This window comes from Anabrus simplex, chromosome X (genome assembly GCF_040414725.1).
Source record: "Anabrus simplex isolate iqAnaSimp1 chromosome X, ASM4041472v1, whole genome shotgun sequence".
Classification (NCBI taxonomy): domain Eukaryota; kingdom Metazoa; phylum Arthropoda; class Insecta; order Orthoptera; family Tettigoniidae; genus Anabrus; species Anabrus simplex.
In genome coordinates, this window is record NC_090279.1 from 182393376 (window position 1) to 182411320 (window position 17945).

General features: G+C 41.3%; 1 protein-coding gene across 1 annotated transcript in view; it reads left to right on the forward strand.

Annotated features, from left to right (window-relative positions):
* Positions 1-17945, forward strand: part of LOC136885928 (uncharacterized) — a 78934-nt gene that overhangs the window by 50512 nt on the left and 10477 nt on the right. The window contains exons 9-11 of the mRNA XM_068230945.1: positions 7788-7995; positions 10033-10162; positions 14733-14859. Coding sequence (XP_068087046.1) covers positions 7788-7995; positions 10033-10162; positions 14733-14859 — 465 coding nt within the window. The remainder of the gene's footprint in view (positions 1-7787; positions 7996-10032; positions 10163-14732; positions 14860-17945) is intronic.

Below are 17945 nucleotides of genomic sequence, written 5' to 3' on the forward strand. Positions count from 1 at the left end.
GCTGCTTCAAAAAAAATAATAATAAAACACACAAAACAAGCCGGTGCCACATACTTTCGGAATTTTTATACTACAATGGCCCCTACATATTGCCAAGTCTACAAAAAAATCTTCGTGGTGATACTTACAACCAGTTAGAGTATACATTAATTATATTACCTATTTTTTTGATTTTTGTGTGACCTTCCAACAGTTAAAAATTCATAACTTCTAGAATACTTGGACTAACTCAATGAAATCAGGCGACATACATCCTATTAGATGTAAGAGCTAAGATAGAAAATTACGGAGATCTAGTGGCATGATTTTAGATTCTAGATGACATTTCTTGATTTCTTTATATGGACCTAAACTTTTGACCGGTACTGTATCTGGTGGCGCAAAATGAGTTTTGTATACGGACAAGTCTATGTGCTGCAGTGTGCCTGAGAGACGCTAGTTGCTACCGAAGTGTTCACGTCGGCTCCTGGAGACTTCGTGAGGGTCTTCATTTTGCCCCAGATAGCTCAGCAAGAGTTACCCTTACATTAATTAGCCTTCCTTTCCCACCGGGCGAGTTGGCCGTGCGGTTAGGGGCGCGCGGCTGTGAGCTTGCATCCGGGGGATAGTGGGTTCGAATCCCACTGTCGGCAGCTCTGAAGATGGTTTCCGTGGTTTCCCATTTTCACACCACGCAAACGCTGGGGCTGTACCTTAATTAAGGCCACGGCCGCTTCCTTCCAACTCCTAGGCCTTTCCTATCCCATCGTCACCATAATACCTATCTGTATCGGTGCGACGTGAAGCCACTAGCAAACAACCTTCCTTTCCCTACTTTCCCCTTCAAGCTAGGTGCTTCGCGCAGGTTTGTACCATCAGACAGTAGTCGCACTTCCTGCATGTGCTGTCAGGAAGGGACGCAAGGTATATTTTGGCCAAGGTTATGTATGCCGCACGCAATCAACACTCACTGTGTTTTATGTCCAGTGTCTCATTCTTTCTTAAGTCCGTCAGTTACTTCTGTTGTTATCTTAGATTTCCAAAACTTGATAATGTCATTATCTCGGATAACGCTCACTTCTGTATTCACTACAGAATGTATTATCTCGGTTTACCAAAACTAAGTTTTCATTTCAATCTGTGTCTGAATCGCAAAGTTTTCATACTGAAGCACGGAAAACAAATGACTACGTGCTTCCGCCACTATCCAATTACAAACAAGTTTTGATTGCATAAATTACGTCCGCTATAGAGTATAAGCAAAGAACGAAGCCTAATATGAGTTTCGAAGAGTGAATTGTTATTGAATTTTGTAGCGGAAAGCATTAACAACACAAATTACAGTCTACACATTGTATATTTCGCTCAAAAAATAACGCAGTATTCCTTAATTTTTCATTACAAAGTCACCCAGTCGTGTACTGTACACGATAAAAGCTATAATTCTGAATTCTCTTATGCATACCTGTCAGTGGCGAATTTTCCATACATGCGATTGATGTGTAACATCCCTTGTATTTTCAACGAAAAATAAATAATAATTGTTCATATTTTAATGGAAGTTATATATAAAATTCAAGCGCACAGTTATCGATACTCAGAGATGGATTAAACGAGCGTCGCCGGCTAGTGACTGTTACTAAATGTCAAACTACTCCAGATATGGCAGCACGAGCATTGAACCCTTGTTGTTTGTTGATCTCTTTAGTGGGGTTGGAATGCGGAACGAGCAGTCACATCCGTTAAGAGGGCGGTGCAAGGTGGAATCCTGTAAGTTATCGCTTATAGCTGGGATTTATTTGCTATTTCATGAAATACGAGTACTGGAGTTCTTGCTTGTGAGTGGTTCTTTTCTTGGCTATAATTGATGGTATGTGTGTTGTTGTCATATAAATTACTATTACTAGTGGACCCCTGCACTGCTCCACAGCCGGTCAGATAACTCATCTTGATATGCCTGTTGTAGTCATGCTGTTTCTCCTCCCCATTTCAATAATTTTAAGAACATTTAATACCGATAATATAGTTTATGGATTTTCCAACAATAAAAAATGTGTTCATTTTTGAAGATTCCAAATACCAATTTTAACGTATGTAACATCTTCAGTTGTACGATCCCGCCCGTATGTGTGTCTTACCCTACAGTTTTCTTTCCCAAACAGTAAGTCATAATATGTTTACCATACCGATTGGGACCGAACTTTGACTTAAACGGCATTCAGAGTGTCACAGTTCATCTCAGCTACCCCAAAGACTATGAATTCGTCACTATTACCGTCATTTTCGGATTTTTAAGTTTCACCTCCTTCCTTTGGGGGTTTCTTGACCCTGCAGTAATTTTTCCAGATAAAAGCAGAAATAAGTTTTAAGGAACACGTCATAATCTTCACATACTGTTGGGTAGGCAACCCGCTGATCGGACTTGTCTTGCGGTTTGCTTATCTTCCCCTATTTTATTTTTCACCCCTTAGTGCCGAACTACCAATCAGATTTCGTTCAAACCACTTCACAATCCCTCTCGCCTTGTCGCTGCAACCATTGATCTCTTCTCTCTGCGATCCTTTTCATCTCTCCATAACCTTGGCATCCCATCATCTCAACTACCTCTTCAATGATCTTCTTCCGTGGTTTCCCTCAGACTTTCTTTCCCATCACCTTGCCTTCGAACAAGTTCTTTATGAAGTTATTATGCCGGAGAATGTGACCGAAAACTGACGCTTTTCTCCTTTTTTTTTCGTTGTTATTAAATGTCTCTGGGTGTTTATTTCTCTAAGCACTGCTTCATTAGTTTTCTTCTCAATCCAGCTAGTTCTTGTCATCTTCCTCCATAGCCACATTTCCACTGCCGCTAGTCGTTTCACGTCCTCCTTCAAGAGAGTCCATCCTTCACAGCCGTATAGCAGCACACGACAAATGAACGTTTTGATAAATAATTTCTTTTGTTCAGTATTTAAGGATTTATTAGTTAAGAGCTGCTTCTTCTCCTCAAAGGCTTTCTTACACAGGCAAATCCTTCTTTTTATTTCCACAGTGCATCTGTTGTCATCGGTTAATAAAGAACAAACTGTGAAAATTTTAGCGAAATCGGTCCAGTAATTTTTGAGTCTATTAGCTTCAAAGATACCAACATCCAATTTTTTATATATATATATATATATATAAATATATAAATTCTGTTTCGTGCGCTTCTAGTGTAAATATCAAACAAAGAAAATGTGGGAATGATGCGATTTTGAAATGACATCACACCGATCAGAGAGTAGTTCAGCAGGCAGGATGTAGGAGCGCCAGGGTCACACGTTTGTACCGCGCAATTCGAATTGAATTCTAACCATTGTTTAATTGAACGATTATTATGAGAAGCTTTTTTTTTTTTTTTTACGGAGAAACGCAGAATTATAAATGAAGGACAACCGCGTCCAACTCTGAATGTAAATACACAACTTAAGTCGTGTGTTCGTCATTTAAACAGATATACGAATGAAACAGACCATCAGATTAGTGGATGTGAGGTCTTAAATAAACTTTTCTATTGGCCTTGTTTGTTGTTTTCTCTTGAAAAATGTGTTTGGGATGGTGGTCTGTTTGCGTTGATGTTTGCAACTTTAAAAAAAAGTTACATTCCCTGAAGCAGAAGTCAGGAGTAGCCACTGCTTCCTATGTTTTGGGAATTCCAGGTTATGTTCGATCATGGATAACACTTGACAGTGTCGAGGCTTCAGATATCGGCGTCATCGTAGTCCTCCAAATATGTCGCATGTTCTTTTATCTACCTAGGGCGTTTATTAATTGCATAATCTTGATCATATTACTCGTCGCTGTGATTTTCTCTTTTAATTTGCCATTCCAGCCTTCTACGAGCTGCCATCTTGATTTCCCATTTTACCGACCAATCAGATTCCGGTACAATTTTAAACTGAGATAATACCCGTTACCCCAGATGATGTTGTTGGTGAATACAAACATACTTAATTGTTATCTCGGTTTGCGTAGCTTTAAACCAAGGTAAAAGCTAATACTCACGGGCCTCTGTGTGTAGTCAAGTATTAAATGGCCATTTTTATTGCATAATCACGCCTTACTTCTATTTAATTGTAATAAATTTGCAATTATTGCTTCTTTGGTGACAGTTTTGTTGTATAGTATTGGATCAAAATCTCAAAAATTATTATTACACCGGTTAAGTTGGTAAACTGTCAACTGTCAATAGAAATTCACTCAGAGACTTACCATTTTGTAGCTATTTTTTTCAAATTTGTTGTCTACCCCAACCCCCACATCCCCGGAAATTTTTGGTGTCTACACATTTTTGTGCAACCCCTCCCCCCTCCCCCCCCCCACGAAGCACTTCTAATTACCAATCGCTACTACGGTTAACTGCCATCTTACGTGCACAATTCGCAGAAATTACTAGCATCATGATTTTGTAGAACGCGCCAATCTTTGTTCTCCAATCCTCCTCCATGAGTAAATGGTTAGCGTGCTGTCCTTTGGCCACAGGGGTCCCGGGTTCGATTCCCGGTAGGGTCAGGAATTTTAACCATCATTGGTTAATTTCACTGTCACGGGGGCTGAGTGTATGTGTCATCTTCATCGTCATTTCATCCTCATCACGACGCGCAGGTCACCTATGGGAGTCAAATGAAAAGATCTGCACCTGGTGAGCCGAACTTGTCCTCGGACATTCCTGGCACTAAAAGCTATACGGTATTTCATTTCATTTGTTTTCCATTACTCATTCCCTTGTGGAAGCTAAACTTGTATACTGGAACTGTTTTATCCTTTTCACTCAGCACGGATTCAATGTCCATTTCGTCCGAATGCGAAATACACTCGTAGGCCTGTATCCAGCAACGCGAGTAAAGGATTTTCTCTTGATTTAATACTAAGAAAAAAGAGATAACAGTTAATTTGTATTTGCCAACAAAATTATCTCGGATAATGGGTATTATCGTGCTTTAAGCCTTCAACAGGAACACTTTCGAGATGGCAGTTCGTCTGGAATATCCGACCGAAAGAGAAAATCACAGCGACGACAAAGCTTACGCAATAAAACACCTTAGGTCAGGGATGGCGAATCTTTTCCAACTAGTGTGGCATTTTAAGCCTGGTTTGTTATTCTCAACTGTTTACTGTGCCACTTGTTATTTTTCCTTTCTTATGGCTCACAACCCCTCCCCCCAATCACCCTCGACTTCCATCCCCAATTTCAAATTATGTTTCATAACATGCTATTACATATATATTGTTGTCATTAATGCTTTCACGTCCCGTACTTAAAGACATGATACTGTATAGGTTTTTGGGCTTATGCCGTGTCAAGAAAATAAGGTGAAATTCGTAACGTTTCGCAGGGAACTGTGCACGAGAAAGGCAGTCGAGATTTCTTCTGAGGACGCAGAGCACAGTTCCCTGCGAGACATTAAGAATTTCGCCTTATTTTCCCGACACGCCATAAGCCCAAAAGCCTATACAGTATCATGTCTTTACATATATATTGTAAAAGAATACATTTGACTGTATGTTCCGTGGTCGCATTTTGCCAATTCCGCATAAATACATTTTTAAATATTTAAGTTTTAAGAGTACCTTATATTATTTGTAAAAATAATAAGCGTCCACTGTAACACACTTCGCCATTAAGTATTATTAGATATAAAAATTAAAAAAAACTAATTTTGATAAAGGACTTTAAGTAAAATCTCGTTCTCAACTTTATTGTAAAACTTGTTGCTGAATCTTAGTAGCTCTGCCATTTATGTTAGGTTCGTAATTTCTTGTCTTCAGTAACACACAAGAAGCACTTAGGTCTGACCCAAGACGGTTTCTAACTGTTGACTGCACAACGTTCATTGTAGAAAATAGCTGCTCGCAGGCGTATGGGTAATTAGTGTTGTAGCAAGTTTCTTCACGGCCGAAAACTTTTGTCGGAGGCTGTTCCACTGGTTAAGTACTTATGAAGTTCTCCGGCTCCTGGAGAGAGTATTCACCATCAACAGCACATTCGATTTTCACCAATGCTTCACCAGGTTGTACGAATTTGTCAACCCATACACTGCTTTCCTGAAATTTAGTCATCACCATTTCTGAACTATCAATATACAACCACAAGAAAAAAAAGACGGTAATATAATTCATTTTTTGAATATCAGGTTTTGAAATAATTTGCGATAATTTCTCCAAATCTCGAAATTGGGATAATCTCTTGACAGCTATTTGTCTTAAAAAATCGAAACAATAAACAGTTATACACTAAGAATAATTACGTAATGCTGGCAAGCACACACAAGCCAAACTTCGCTAATTGACTGTTGTGGGTGAGCGGATGATTCGCCGGTCGCATCTGATATTTATCTCACTTGACTTCCGGACCTAGCAGTGTTGCAATGTTGCCTTACTGCACTTTGAATGGAACTAGAACTTAGATTGTCGGAATTTATTTCTTAAATCTGAAACACTATTACTACAGATGCACGAGATATGGATAGTCTATAGTACAAAACGTACATAAAAACGTTAATATATGCATGTTGTGTGCCATCGAAACCGTGTTCGCGTGTCACTAGATGACATGCGTGGCATAGGTTCGCCATCCCAGCCCTAGGTGGATAACATAAGACGCTACATACTTTGAGGCCCAAGACGACACTCATTTTGAAACACGTTACGTTAAAATAAAGGTTGGACGCTTCCAGTCTTGTCCATGACCGCACATAACCTTGAATTCCCAACAAATGGGTAGGATGAATTCTCGATTATAGCTTATATTTTATCTTGTATGGAACACGATTGGGTATGGTTTATAACGAAGACCTAGGGAATAATGTCTGATTTTTTAAGTAAAGTGAATGTGTAGGCTAGAATCTGTTTTCTTACTTTCTATGATGTTAATGTTCCCTGGTACAAAATTATATAACGATTCCTTCTCTTGGAACGTCTTATTAGGGTTCCTTCTTAGTTTCTGGTCAATAGTGGACATAAATTTAGATCAAATATAGTCGTAATATTGAAAGATATGTTCTGACAGTTCATAGAGAGAGAGAGAGGTCCGTTTACTGCCTGCCTGGGTGTGGAGAAGGGAGTAGGGGGTTCCGTTGCCATGGAAACGTGGGCAGACCCACTGCCGTTGCCATGGAGATAAGCGTGCTCGCTGGCTCGTGTTCCTTGGAGTCGCCAAACCTCTCACTTCTGAGTTACGTACAACAGAACACAGCGGTCTGAACGAACCAACAAGTGAGAAAGGAATGCCGAAATGTGGCAACACCGTGCAAATGCTCTTCCCTCCAGCCCTATCTGTTGCAAATACCGAGTTGACTTGCGTTTCTGTGAGAATGGGGCACTACCTGTGATGAATTCTAATGTTGAAGACGGCACACACACGCCCCCGAACCATTGGAAATAACCAATGTAGGTTTAGGTTTTGTAGATTTGGAGAAGAAATATGATCGGGTACCAAGGGAAAGATGCTCACCGTGATCGATTTTGGCCTTCCAGGACATCTCTCTTTTATTATATTCGTTTTGCATTCGTCTCTAGTCTAGTTCCAGTTTCTATTTCTTTCCCTGTTGGCTTCTTTATCCGGTCCTGCTTACTGAAACTTTCTGTTCTTGCAAACTTTCCATGCTTTCTCTCCCAGTACTTATACTCCATGTATTTCATCTTTTCATGGAAGTGTTTAAAACCCGTTCTTTCAGCAGTCTCACGCAGATTCTCCAGGCCTGCATCTTCCTTTCCGGTTACATCCTGGTGAACGCTACTCTTTTCTGTTTTGCCCTATAAAATACTTACGGTAGCCACTTTTTCCTCAGGAAGCCGTAGCCCAAGCGAAGAAAGATGCCAAAAGCAGAGGTCGTTATCACGAAACCAAAGCGAAGCCTGGTAAACTGTACGCCAAGAAATGTGACGTCTCTAAGGAAGAAGACATCCTGGCTCTCTTCAAATGGATAAAGGAAACACTGGGTGGTGTTGATATCCTGGTAAACAACGCTGCAATTGCGAAGGAATCCGGTCTTACAGGTAAGTACAAGTGGAACTATATTTTACAATTAGCTTTACGTCGCACCGATACAGATAGGCCTTATGACGACGATGGGGTAGGAAAGGGCAAGACGTGGGAAGGAAGCGGTCCTGGCCTTAATTAAGGTACAGTCCCAACATTTTCACGGCCAACTCGCTCGATAGTAGAACTAATGTACTGTCACGAATCGAACACCTTATTGCCCTAATTTATTTCAGGACGACCCAACAGATGCAAATGAACACACACACACACAATTCTATTCAATTATGAATGGCCACAATTACTAATTGCTGTCTATTGACAAGTATCATCAGGGAGTCCCGTCTCGTTGGAATTACCTGATAGGTCTATAATCCTATTTACAGCCTCGCCTTACTTCCACTTATCCAAGTCCAGTCACTCCATACAGCAGTTGCGTGCAGACGGCTAGGTTTGAACACACGCTACTCGCCACACAACATACGATGACTCTTTCCTGATTCGACTCCAGTGATTTACACAGTCACATGCAGTGAACAACTAAGTAACAACAGTTCAACAGTGCTAAACAGCAGGACAATACTCCTCACAACAATGATCATTAACACGGTTCCAATTACACTCACTCTTGTCGCTGACGCAGGGCGATTCTAAGTCCACAGACGTACACACACACAGCACTCTAAGGTAGTACACAGTCTTCTATCCCGTGCGCCATTCTTCTTGAGGACGCACACAACCTTACCTCATCGGGATGCTAACTTATACGCAGAACCCCTAAGGCCGCCTATCACGCCACTCCACTCCACTTTTCAGACATTCTGATTTTCCATGCTGTTCACTTCCGGCAACTTATTGTCCCCACCACATCTTTTGCGTCTCACTTGGACTTTGGACCATGTACGCACGAGCTACCTGTGGCCAGGAGTGGAAGGGATTTCAGGCCATTTAACAGCATCCTGCTCCAGATGGTACCCAGTTCGACACACTGACTGTCAAATAGAACAGGTTCTTCACCGTTCCTAGAGGATGGCTCTGCCGTGAATCTTGCAATTTTCAGGTGCGTATTTCTCCCTTGTTCGACGACTGCGTTCCGGTTGCAAAACAATGCTCTGCACTTATTGCTTTGGACCCCGTTGTATATTGTGTGTTTCGTCAAGATTGTCGTCGACAACTCAGCAGCTGTCCCTTGTAAGTTATGGGCCCGGTTTATTCAATCTTGGTTAAAAGAACACTAACGCACTGTTTGTTAACATAGCGTTAAAAATTTAGCAGCTTGTTAAGATTCTTGCGTTTATCCAAACATTTCCCGGGAACTGTTAGCTAACACGGTGTTAACTCTCACAAGATTCGCGATCAGTGCAAATCTAGAAGGCAGTGGCAGAATCGTGCAGTTTTTGAACGCGCTCGGATGCGCTTTTACAGCTGTAAACCAAGCCGCGTGAAGTCAACATTTATTAGATTTCTTTGTCTTGACCGTGAATTTGCTGTTGCTCTATATGCCAATTAAAAAAAGTCGAGAAGAGAATGCGTAGTTCAAATTTCTCTTCTTTCGGAAATTATTTCCAAGAGTGACCCTTGGCAGAAAATTTGTAGTGAATTTAATGTGCATACTGACATTAGCCAACGTATGATCAAGCAACTGAAACAACTGTGTGAAAATAATTTATTCTGTGTCTAACTCTTTCTGGAAAAGGCATATTATATTCCAAGTATTCAAGATACAGAAGTTCTGCATCTAATGCACCTGCCATATTTTGAGTTAACAGAGAATTTAACTGCTTGAACCTGGGTAGGTAAGTTAAGTGAGAGTTTAACAGAGTGTTAGTCTTCACCAGTGTTTATTAAATGACAAGCTGGTTAAGTTCACTGTTAAATTATTTTAACAATAAGTTAAATGTTAACTGAGATTAGATAAACCGGGCCATATCGAGTTAAATCTATGCAGAATTTAAGAAAGAATGTGACCTAACATTATGAACATATAATTACCATTACACATTCCACACTGATAGGAGAAATCCTCCGCTATATTTCTGTCTGTTCCAATGCAGGTGCTCCAACAGAAGACTGGAAGATCCAGCTAGATCTTAACGTTCTTGGACTCTCCATCTGCACTCGTGAAGCTGTTCAGAATATGAGGGGTAGAGGAGTGGATGATGGACACATCATTCATATCAGCAGGTAAAATTATCACATAATAATTTATTTAGTGTATCGCATATGGATATGAATTTACTGAAACAACTGTGTGAAAATAATTTCTGAAAGTTAAAAGAATTCGAAAATCCATCCACTGACTAGAATTCAAAAAAGACGAAGATGAACATTGATTATGAACTTAAAACAATCAATGGATCCGAACCCCAATGCCCCACTTTTCCAGAAAATAACTTAAAACAATGGTATAAACTGAATAAGGGGCTGATTCTACGATGATGCTTGCTGTCTAAAGGGGTCCAGGTCACCGGCTCCTCTTAATATTACTAATAGCTGGTAATGTAGAAGCATGATATTTTTCACGTAGCGGTACTAATCACAGGTAAACTTCGTGACTTTCTTTTAGGATAATAGGCTATTCACGAAGTCCTCCGATTAATACCACTCTTCTTTAATTTTTCCTAACGATCTTTTCGATATCAGTAATATAATTAACTAGTATCGATATCGCAAAAATATCGAACATCGTGTGTCCCAGACTGATCACGACGGAGCTGTTACTACGATCACTGTACCATGCATTGCTCCCATATCTTGACAGTCATTTGCAGCATTGCCGGCTCTATGTTTGTCTCAGTTGTTACCTTTGCTGGTCAGTTTGCTTGTAACATCGTTAGTATTCATGATGGATGCAACTTTCGTCGTTCGAAAAGTGTGTATGTACCGGTTATAACGACTCCGAAAGGACCGCCAATTAACGGTCGTTATGGGCGATAGTCGCACAAACCGGTTATAACGACTCCGAATGGACCGCCAATTAACGGTCGTTATGGGCGATAGTCGCACAAACCGGTTATAACGACTCCGAAGGGACCGCCAATTAACGGTCATTATGGGCCACAGTCGCACAAACCGGTTATAACGACTCCGAATGGACCGACAATTAACGGTCATTATAGGCGATAGTCGCACAAACCGGTTATAACGACCCCGAAAGGACCGACAATTAACGGTCGTTATGGGCGATAGTCGCACAAACCGGTTATAACGACTCCGAAGGGACCGCCAATTAACGGTCGTTATAGGCGATAGTCGCACAAACCGGTTATAACGACTCCGAAGGGACCGCCAATTAACGGTCGTTATAGGCGATAGTCGCACAAACCGGTTATAACGACTCCGAAAGGACCGACAATTAACGGTCGTTATAGGCGATAGTCGCACAAACCGGTTATAACGACTCCGAAAGGACCGCCAATTAACGGTCATTATGGGCCATAGTCGCACAAACCGGTTATAACGACTCCGAAAGGACCGACAATTAACGGTCGTTATAGGCGATAGTCGCACAAACCGGTTATAACGACTCCGAAAGGACCGCCAATTAACGGTCATTATGGGCCATAGTCGCACAAACCGGTTATAACGACTCCGAAGGGACCGCCAATTAACGGTCGTTATAGGCGACAGTCGCACAAACCGGTTATAACGTCTCCGAAGGGACCGCCAATTAACGGTCGTTATAGGCGACAGTCGCACAAACCGGTTATAACGTCTCCGAAGGGACCGCCAATTAACGGTCGTTATAGGCGATAGTCGCACAAACCGGTTATAACGACTCCGAAGGGACCGACAATTAACGGTCATTATGGGCCACAGTCGCACAAACTGGGTTTTAATGTAGAAAACATTTCTTATCACACAATGTAGCGGTCCCCACACTACCAACAACGTAAACTGTGCCGAAAGGTGAAGTGTTAAAGGGCCCGGAAAGGTTTCAAATTTTATTGGATAGGTCTATCAAACTAAAAAAAAAATGGAAAAAGTAGACAATCACTTCCGGCCTAAATGGGAGTTCTGGAAAAACAGCACAAAATCGCTTGTTTCTTTACTCGTTTAATTTTTTATTCAAATCCCAGCCAAATTAACTTATTTACATAATTATTTCTGTAATGTGTTCCTTGATTCAGTACCCTCAGACTTTTCTTGATTTTTGAAAAATGTCCGCACCGAATGTAGTTATAAGGGCTTAAGTCAAAGAATGTATTGACTCACATTAGCGCTCGTAGTGATGCTTAAGTGAAACAATGCATTGACACACATTAGCGCTCGTAGTGGTGCTTAAGTGAAGCAATGCATTGACTCACATTAGCGCTCGTAGTGGTGCTTAAGTGAAACAATGCAATGACACACATTAGCGCTCGTAGTGGTGCTTAAGTGAAACAATGCAATGACACACAGCGCTCGTAGTGGTGCTTAAGTGAAACAATGCATTGACTCACATTAGCGCTCGTAGTGGTGCTTAAGTGAAACAATGCATTGACTCACATTAGCGCTCGTAGTAGTGCTTAAGTGAAACAATGCATTGACTCACATTAGCGCTCGTAGTGGTGCTTAAGTGAAACAATGCATTGACTCACATTAGCGCTCGTAGTGGTGCTTAAGTGAAACAAAGCATTGACTCACATTAGAGCTCATAGTGGTGCTTAAGTGAAACAATGCAATGACACACATTAGCGCTCGTAGTGGTGCTTAAGTGAAACAAAGCATTGACTCACATTAGCGCTCATAGTGGTGCTTAAATGAAACAATGCATTGACTCACATTAGCGCTCATAGTGGTGCTTCAGTCAAACAATGCATTGACTCACATTAGCGCTCATAGTGGTGCTTAAGTGAAACAAAGCATTGTCTCATATTAGCACTCATAGTGGTGCTTAAATGAAACAATGCATTGACTCACATTAGCGCTCATAGTGGTGCTTCAGTCAAACAATGCATTGACTCACATTAGCGCTCATAGTGGTGCTTAAGTGAAACAAAGCATTGACTCATATTAGCACTCATAGTGGTGCTTAAATGAAACAATCCATTGACTCACATTAGCGCTCATAGTGGTGCTTAAGTCAAACAATGCATTGACTCACAATAGCGCTCGTAGTGGTGCTTAAGTGAAACAAAGCAATGACTCACATTAGCGCTCGTAGTGGTGCTTAAGTGAAACAAAGCAATGACGCACATTAGCACTCGTAGTGGTGCTTAAGTGAAACAATGCATTGACTCACATTAGCGCTCATAGTGGTGCTTAAGTGAAACAATGCATTGACTCACATTAGCGCTCGTAGTGGTGCTTAAGTCAAACAATGCATTGACTCACATTAGCGCTCGTAGTGGTGCTTAAGTGAAACAATGCATTGACTCACGTTAGCGCTCGTAGTGGTGCTTAAGTCAAACAATGCATTGACTTACATTAGCGCTCGTAGTGGTAGAAAAAAGGCAAACTACCAATCTAATCGACCGCATAATGATGATGAAGAAAAGGATTATAATTTTTAGAAATAAATAAGGAATATATTTTCATATTTTATTTACCTGAAATTAGTAGCTCATGTCCCTAGGATGTTTTCAACATTGAGTTGCTTACCTCACGGGCTAGCTAGAACTGTGATTCTTTTGGTGGTGTTCAAAATGTCACATCTACAACTTTTAGGCTGTATACTTTCGTGGTTAATGAACAGAATAAAAGTTAAAACTTCAAAAATCATAAGTGAAGTAAGTACTGTTTTTGCGAAACAGCATCTGGAAATGGTGCTAAGGGAAATTTGTCTTATAATTTTTACACAGCACGCACAACAATAATAATATGCCAGCAAAATAGCGACAATGTAAACTGATCTGTAATGTCGATCATGGTATTGGCTAATAAATGAGGCGTTGCCATTCACGATTTCACGGCCCGTACTTATAGACTTGATATAGGCTTTTGGGCTTATGCCGTGTCAAGACCATATGTGCGTACACCTGTTTTGTGATCCTCTCAGACTGGATCTGATTGTTTCGTCAGCTTCCACTTCGAACGCTAGCGCTGTACCGCGTCCGGGACGCCATCTGGTGACGAATGAACGTACCATTTCCACTTCTATTGGGTAACGTCTAAAGTCAAACCTCCTTGTTTTAGAAGCCTTTCTTGTGGACAGTCGAGATTTTTAATCTGATGGCGCAGAGCAAAGAATTTCGCCTTATTTTCTTGACACGGCATAAGCCCAAAAGCATATATCATGTCTAAATGAGGCGTTCTTTCGGTCCTTCCAAATTGTAGAAATCATTAAGTGTGATACTCTCAATTCCTTCGCGATGATGACTTTTGTATACCATTTTGTAATCGCCATATTATTTGTACTTTTCTTCAATCCTAATCACTTTCCGTTTCTTTTGCAACGCCTTCACAGTCTTGATTGTTTAACAGACAAACAGATTTGAAATCTACAATCTACTGAAAAGAAGAGTTTCAAAATAAGTTCTACATTGTGGTCAGCAATCCCTGAACGCGTAAATAAACAAAAATCTACATTGGACGTTATAGACGATACATTTATCTGAAAAAGTGATAGAAATATGTCTTTTACGATTGTCGTTATAAGCGATGTCGTTATAAGCGATATTTTAAGTACATTGTTTGTATAGCATTTAGACGAGACCATTAGATTTCGCCGTTATGTCTAATACATAGTTAAAAGCAAGGTGGAAATAAACGGTTCCGACTGTGTAAGTCCCTCCCCAGAAATATATTTTTGCTAATTTTTCTTTCATTACAGCGGTGCTGGACACCAGGTGTTAGACCACCTTGGTGCCATGTATGCCGCCACCAAGTTCGCCGTACTGGCTCTCACTGAAGGACTGAGGAAGGACTTCGTGGAACACAAGAGCAACATGAAAGTCTCGGTGAGTTAATATTATGTCTCATTCTAAATGATCAGTGGCGTTTCCTGGGCCAGAAATTCAGGCTTTGTTATACATAAATATTAAATATAAGCCCGCACATTTCGTCTCCCCCACCCCCTATATCTTTAACAGTTAATTCAGATCATGAAATGAATTAATGTACGAGGGTTGGTGCAAAAGTTATGGCAACAATTTTTTTCTGGAACATATCACTCCGGGTGGAAAATGTGACATATACAGACGAAAGGACAAGGTGTTAACTACTGTGGACAATGAATAGCACTTAAATATCGTAACACACTAATTTATTACGGTAGTATACAGGGCAATATGGCCTTCCCGGTGCAAAAAGACGACAACACAGTACACATAAAGTTGACACGACAAACCTGGGCCTAAAGACCCTTAAAGTAGTCCTCTGCTACTGACACCACACACTTCCACCGATGTGTTAGGCGCTGAATACCATCTGCCTCAGCATTTGTCGCACCATGTGTGAATCGGGTCACCTGTTGGTGCACAGCATTAGCAATGCCCTCTCGTGTTGCAAACCGCCTACCATCTAGTGGCTCCTTAATCTTTCGAATGAGATCAAAGTCGGCGAAATGTCGGGCGAGTACGGTGGGTGCTCCAATTTTTCCCATCCCCTACGTCGCAGTAGCTGCCCTACACACTCTGATTTATGTGGTGTTGCATTTGTTGTGCAGGATTATTGCAGTGTCCACAAGATACGGACGTTTCACCCGAACACCACGTCGTACTTGTCGCACCAGGAAGTTCCTGTAGTACTGTGCGGTAACTGTTCTGCCATGTGGAACAAAGTGGCAAACAATGACACCCCTGACATCATACGCGACGATCACCATCAATTTGACTGGGGATGGATTCTAACGGACCTTCTGCCTCCTTGGGGATCCAGCATGCTGCCACTCTGCGGACTGACGTTTCAGTTCTCGTTCGTATGCCCTGGCCCAAAATGCAATGATGGCGATTATTCTTGAGAAGATTTGATCGCCGTCCTGTTGCCAGCGTTCATGGTGGTCGGAGCATATCGCATAGCACACCCACCTTTGAACTTGCGTCAGTGCATGCGGTACCCACCGCGATGCGAGTTTGCGCAGTTGCAGCTCATTACTCAATATCCTGTGGACGGTGCGTTTCTCGATGCCACTTGCCCTCTCTCACTCCAGTAGCTTCCATCGTCTATCTTCATCCAGGAGCTGCTCGATGATGGCACGTACCATGTCGGTCCGCACACTGACAGGTCGTCCCGAACGTTGCTCACCACTGGTTGACACACGTCCTAGCTGAAACTTTCCTACCCACCGTGCTACTGTACGGTATGGTAGGGCATTATTCCCAAGGGCTTCCACTAATTCACTGCGACATTTCATCGCATTCCTCCCTCGGAGAACGGCTATTTTGATGTAAGCGCGCAGCTCAACACGGGTTACTTCCATCTCGCACGACACTCACCAACTGACTGATTTTCCAGCCCTCGCTGCGCTACTACCAGCTATCACAGAGCCCTCTGTTCTTCTGCATACACACTATGCCTGCAGAACGTCCACACGACACATATACGTTTGTGATCCGTTCATATATCTACAAGAAAAAAATAGTTACCATGACTTTTGCCCCAATTCTCGTAATAGGAAGACATGGAGAAAAAGAAGGAAATATGTAGGCAATTACGATTTTCTTTCAGAGGTAAAATACTTATAGTACTTTGGCCAGTTGAGTCACTTCACCATTGTAAAATACTTTAATAATATACATATTGCAAAACTGTAGTACAGAAAATTAACAATCCACCAACGGCAGCCCTGAAAATAGGTGGGCATCATGATCGGTCACTGTCCTTCACTTGTTTCCTTTCTTCGCTACAAGAAAGTGATGAAAAACTAGTGTTTAATAGTTTTCCTATGTTTTCACAACCCATATTAAAACATTTCAACTCCCAACTTGATTGTGTAAGCAATAATACACTCGCACTGAACTCGAAAGTAAAAATCAACATAAAGCGTTGGAAACTGAAACAACGCCTTGGTTTCGTTTAGCAAGCACGAGACATGGGGAGTAAGAGCGTGTGCGCGCATGCGCCATTCCAGGGAGTAAAGGTGCCGAGTCGTTTGAAAGAGAACCAAGGTCTTGGCGGCGTGGCAGACGGTTCCGAAATAACTACAGTATATGGAGCGGAACAACGAACCATAATACACATTTAAACAAATGAAATAAAATCATTAATGATTTTTCTTTCCATTTCATATGGGCACTGACATACAACTTACACACCCCGAGAAAACGCCACTGTAAACATTTCCAAACACAAAACGTTGAACTATCTTGTATGGAAGGATCATTATACAATGTCCCTAGCAATGGTCTTTCATAATAAAATGCACAGTATTTATTTGAAAGTTGTCGAAGGCAGCTAGGATGCTAGTCGTACGATGACATCACCAACTGCGGTTGCGCAGTTTCCAGCAGCCTCAAGCTGGCAGCTGAGCGGAGTGATGTGATATTAGCATCTGAGAGTAATGAATTAAATATTTTAGAATGTATGTTTTATATTTTATTTAGCGGGGACCTTTAATGCCGGGAGTTGATTTGAGATGTCGGACGTGGCATGAAGGGACTGAGGTGACCCTCACTTTGGGGGAGGGGTCACGATTTGCGGGGTATCCAATTGACCTCTATAGCATGTCCACGAAGTCTCGATTTTGTATTATTACTAGCGCCAATTCTTCCCCTTAATACAACAAAAATACACATAGTTTTGAGTATTATTGCTTCAGTTATGGATTGTGGCAATACACTGATGTGTATATTCGCAGATTCAGAAACAGGAGTAAAACTTTGCTGTGGCAATATGAAGAGAGACAATATGTTAATGAAAAACATATTAGCATTTAAAAGTATCAGTGATTTTGTGAATATCCTGAAATCCCCTGAAGTATGAAGGAGTCAAATGTTTGGCAATATTCCATGGCACTGTAAATAGGCTACCACGTGAAATCCCACCTCACGTCAAAATGTTGTGACTCTTGTATGTTAGATTCTAATTGTGCTCTCTCCCTACAGAA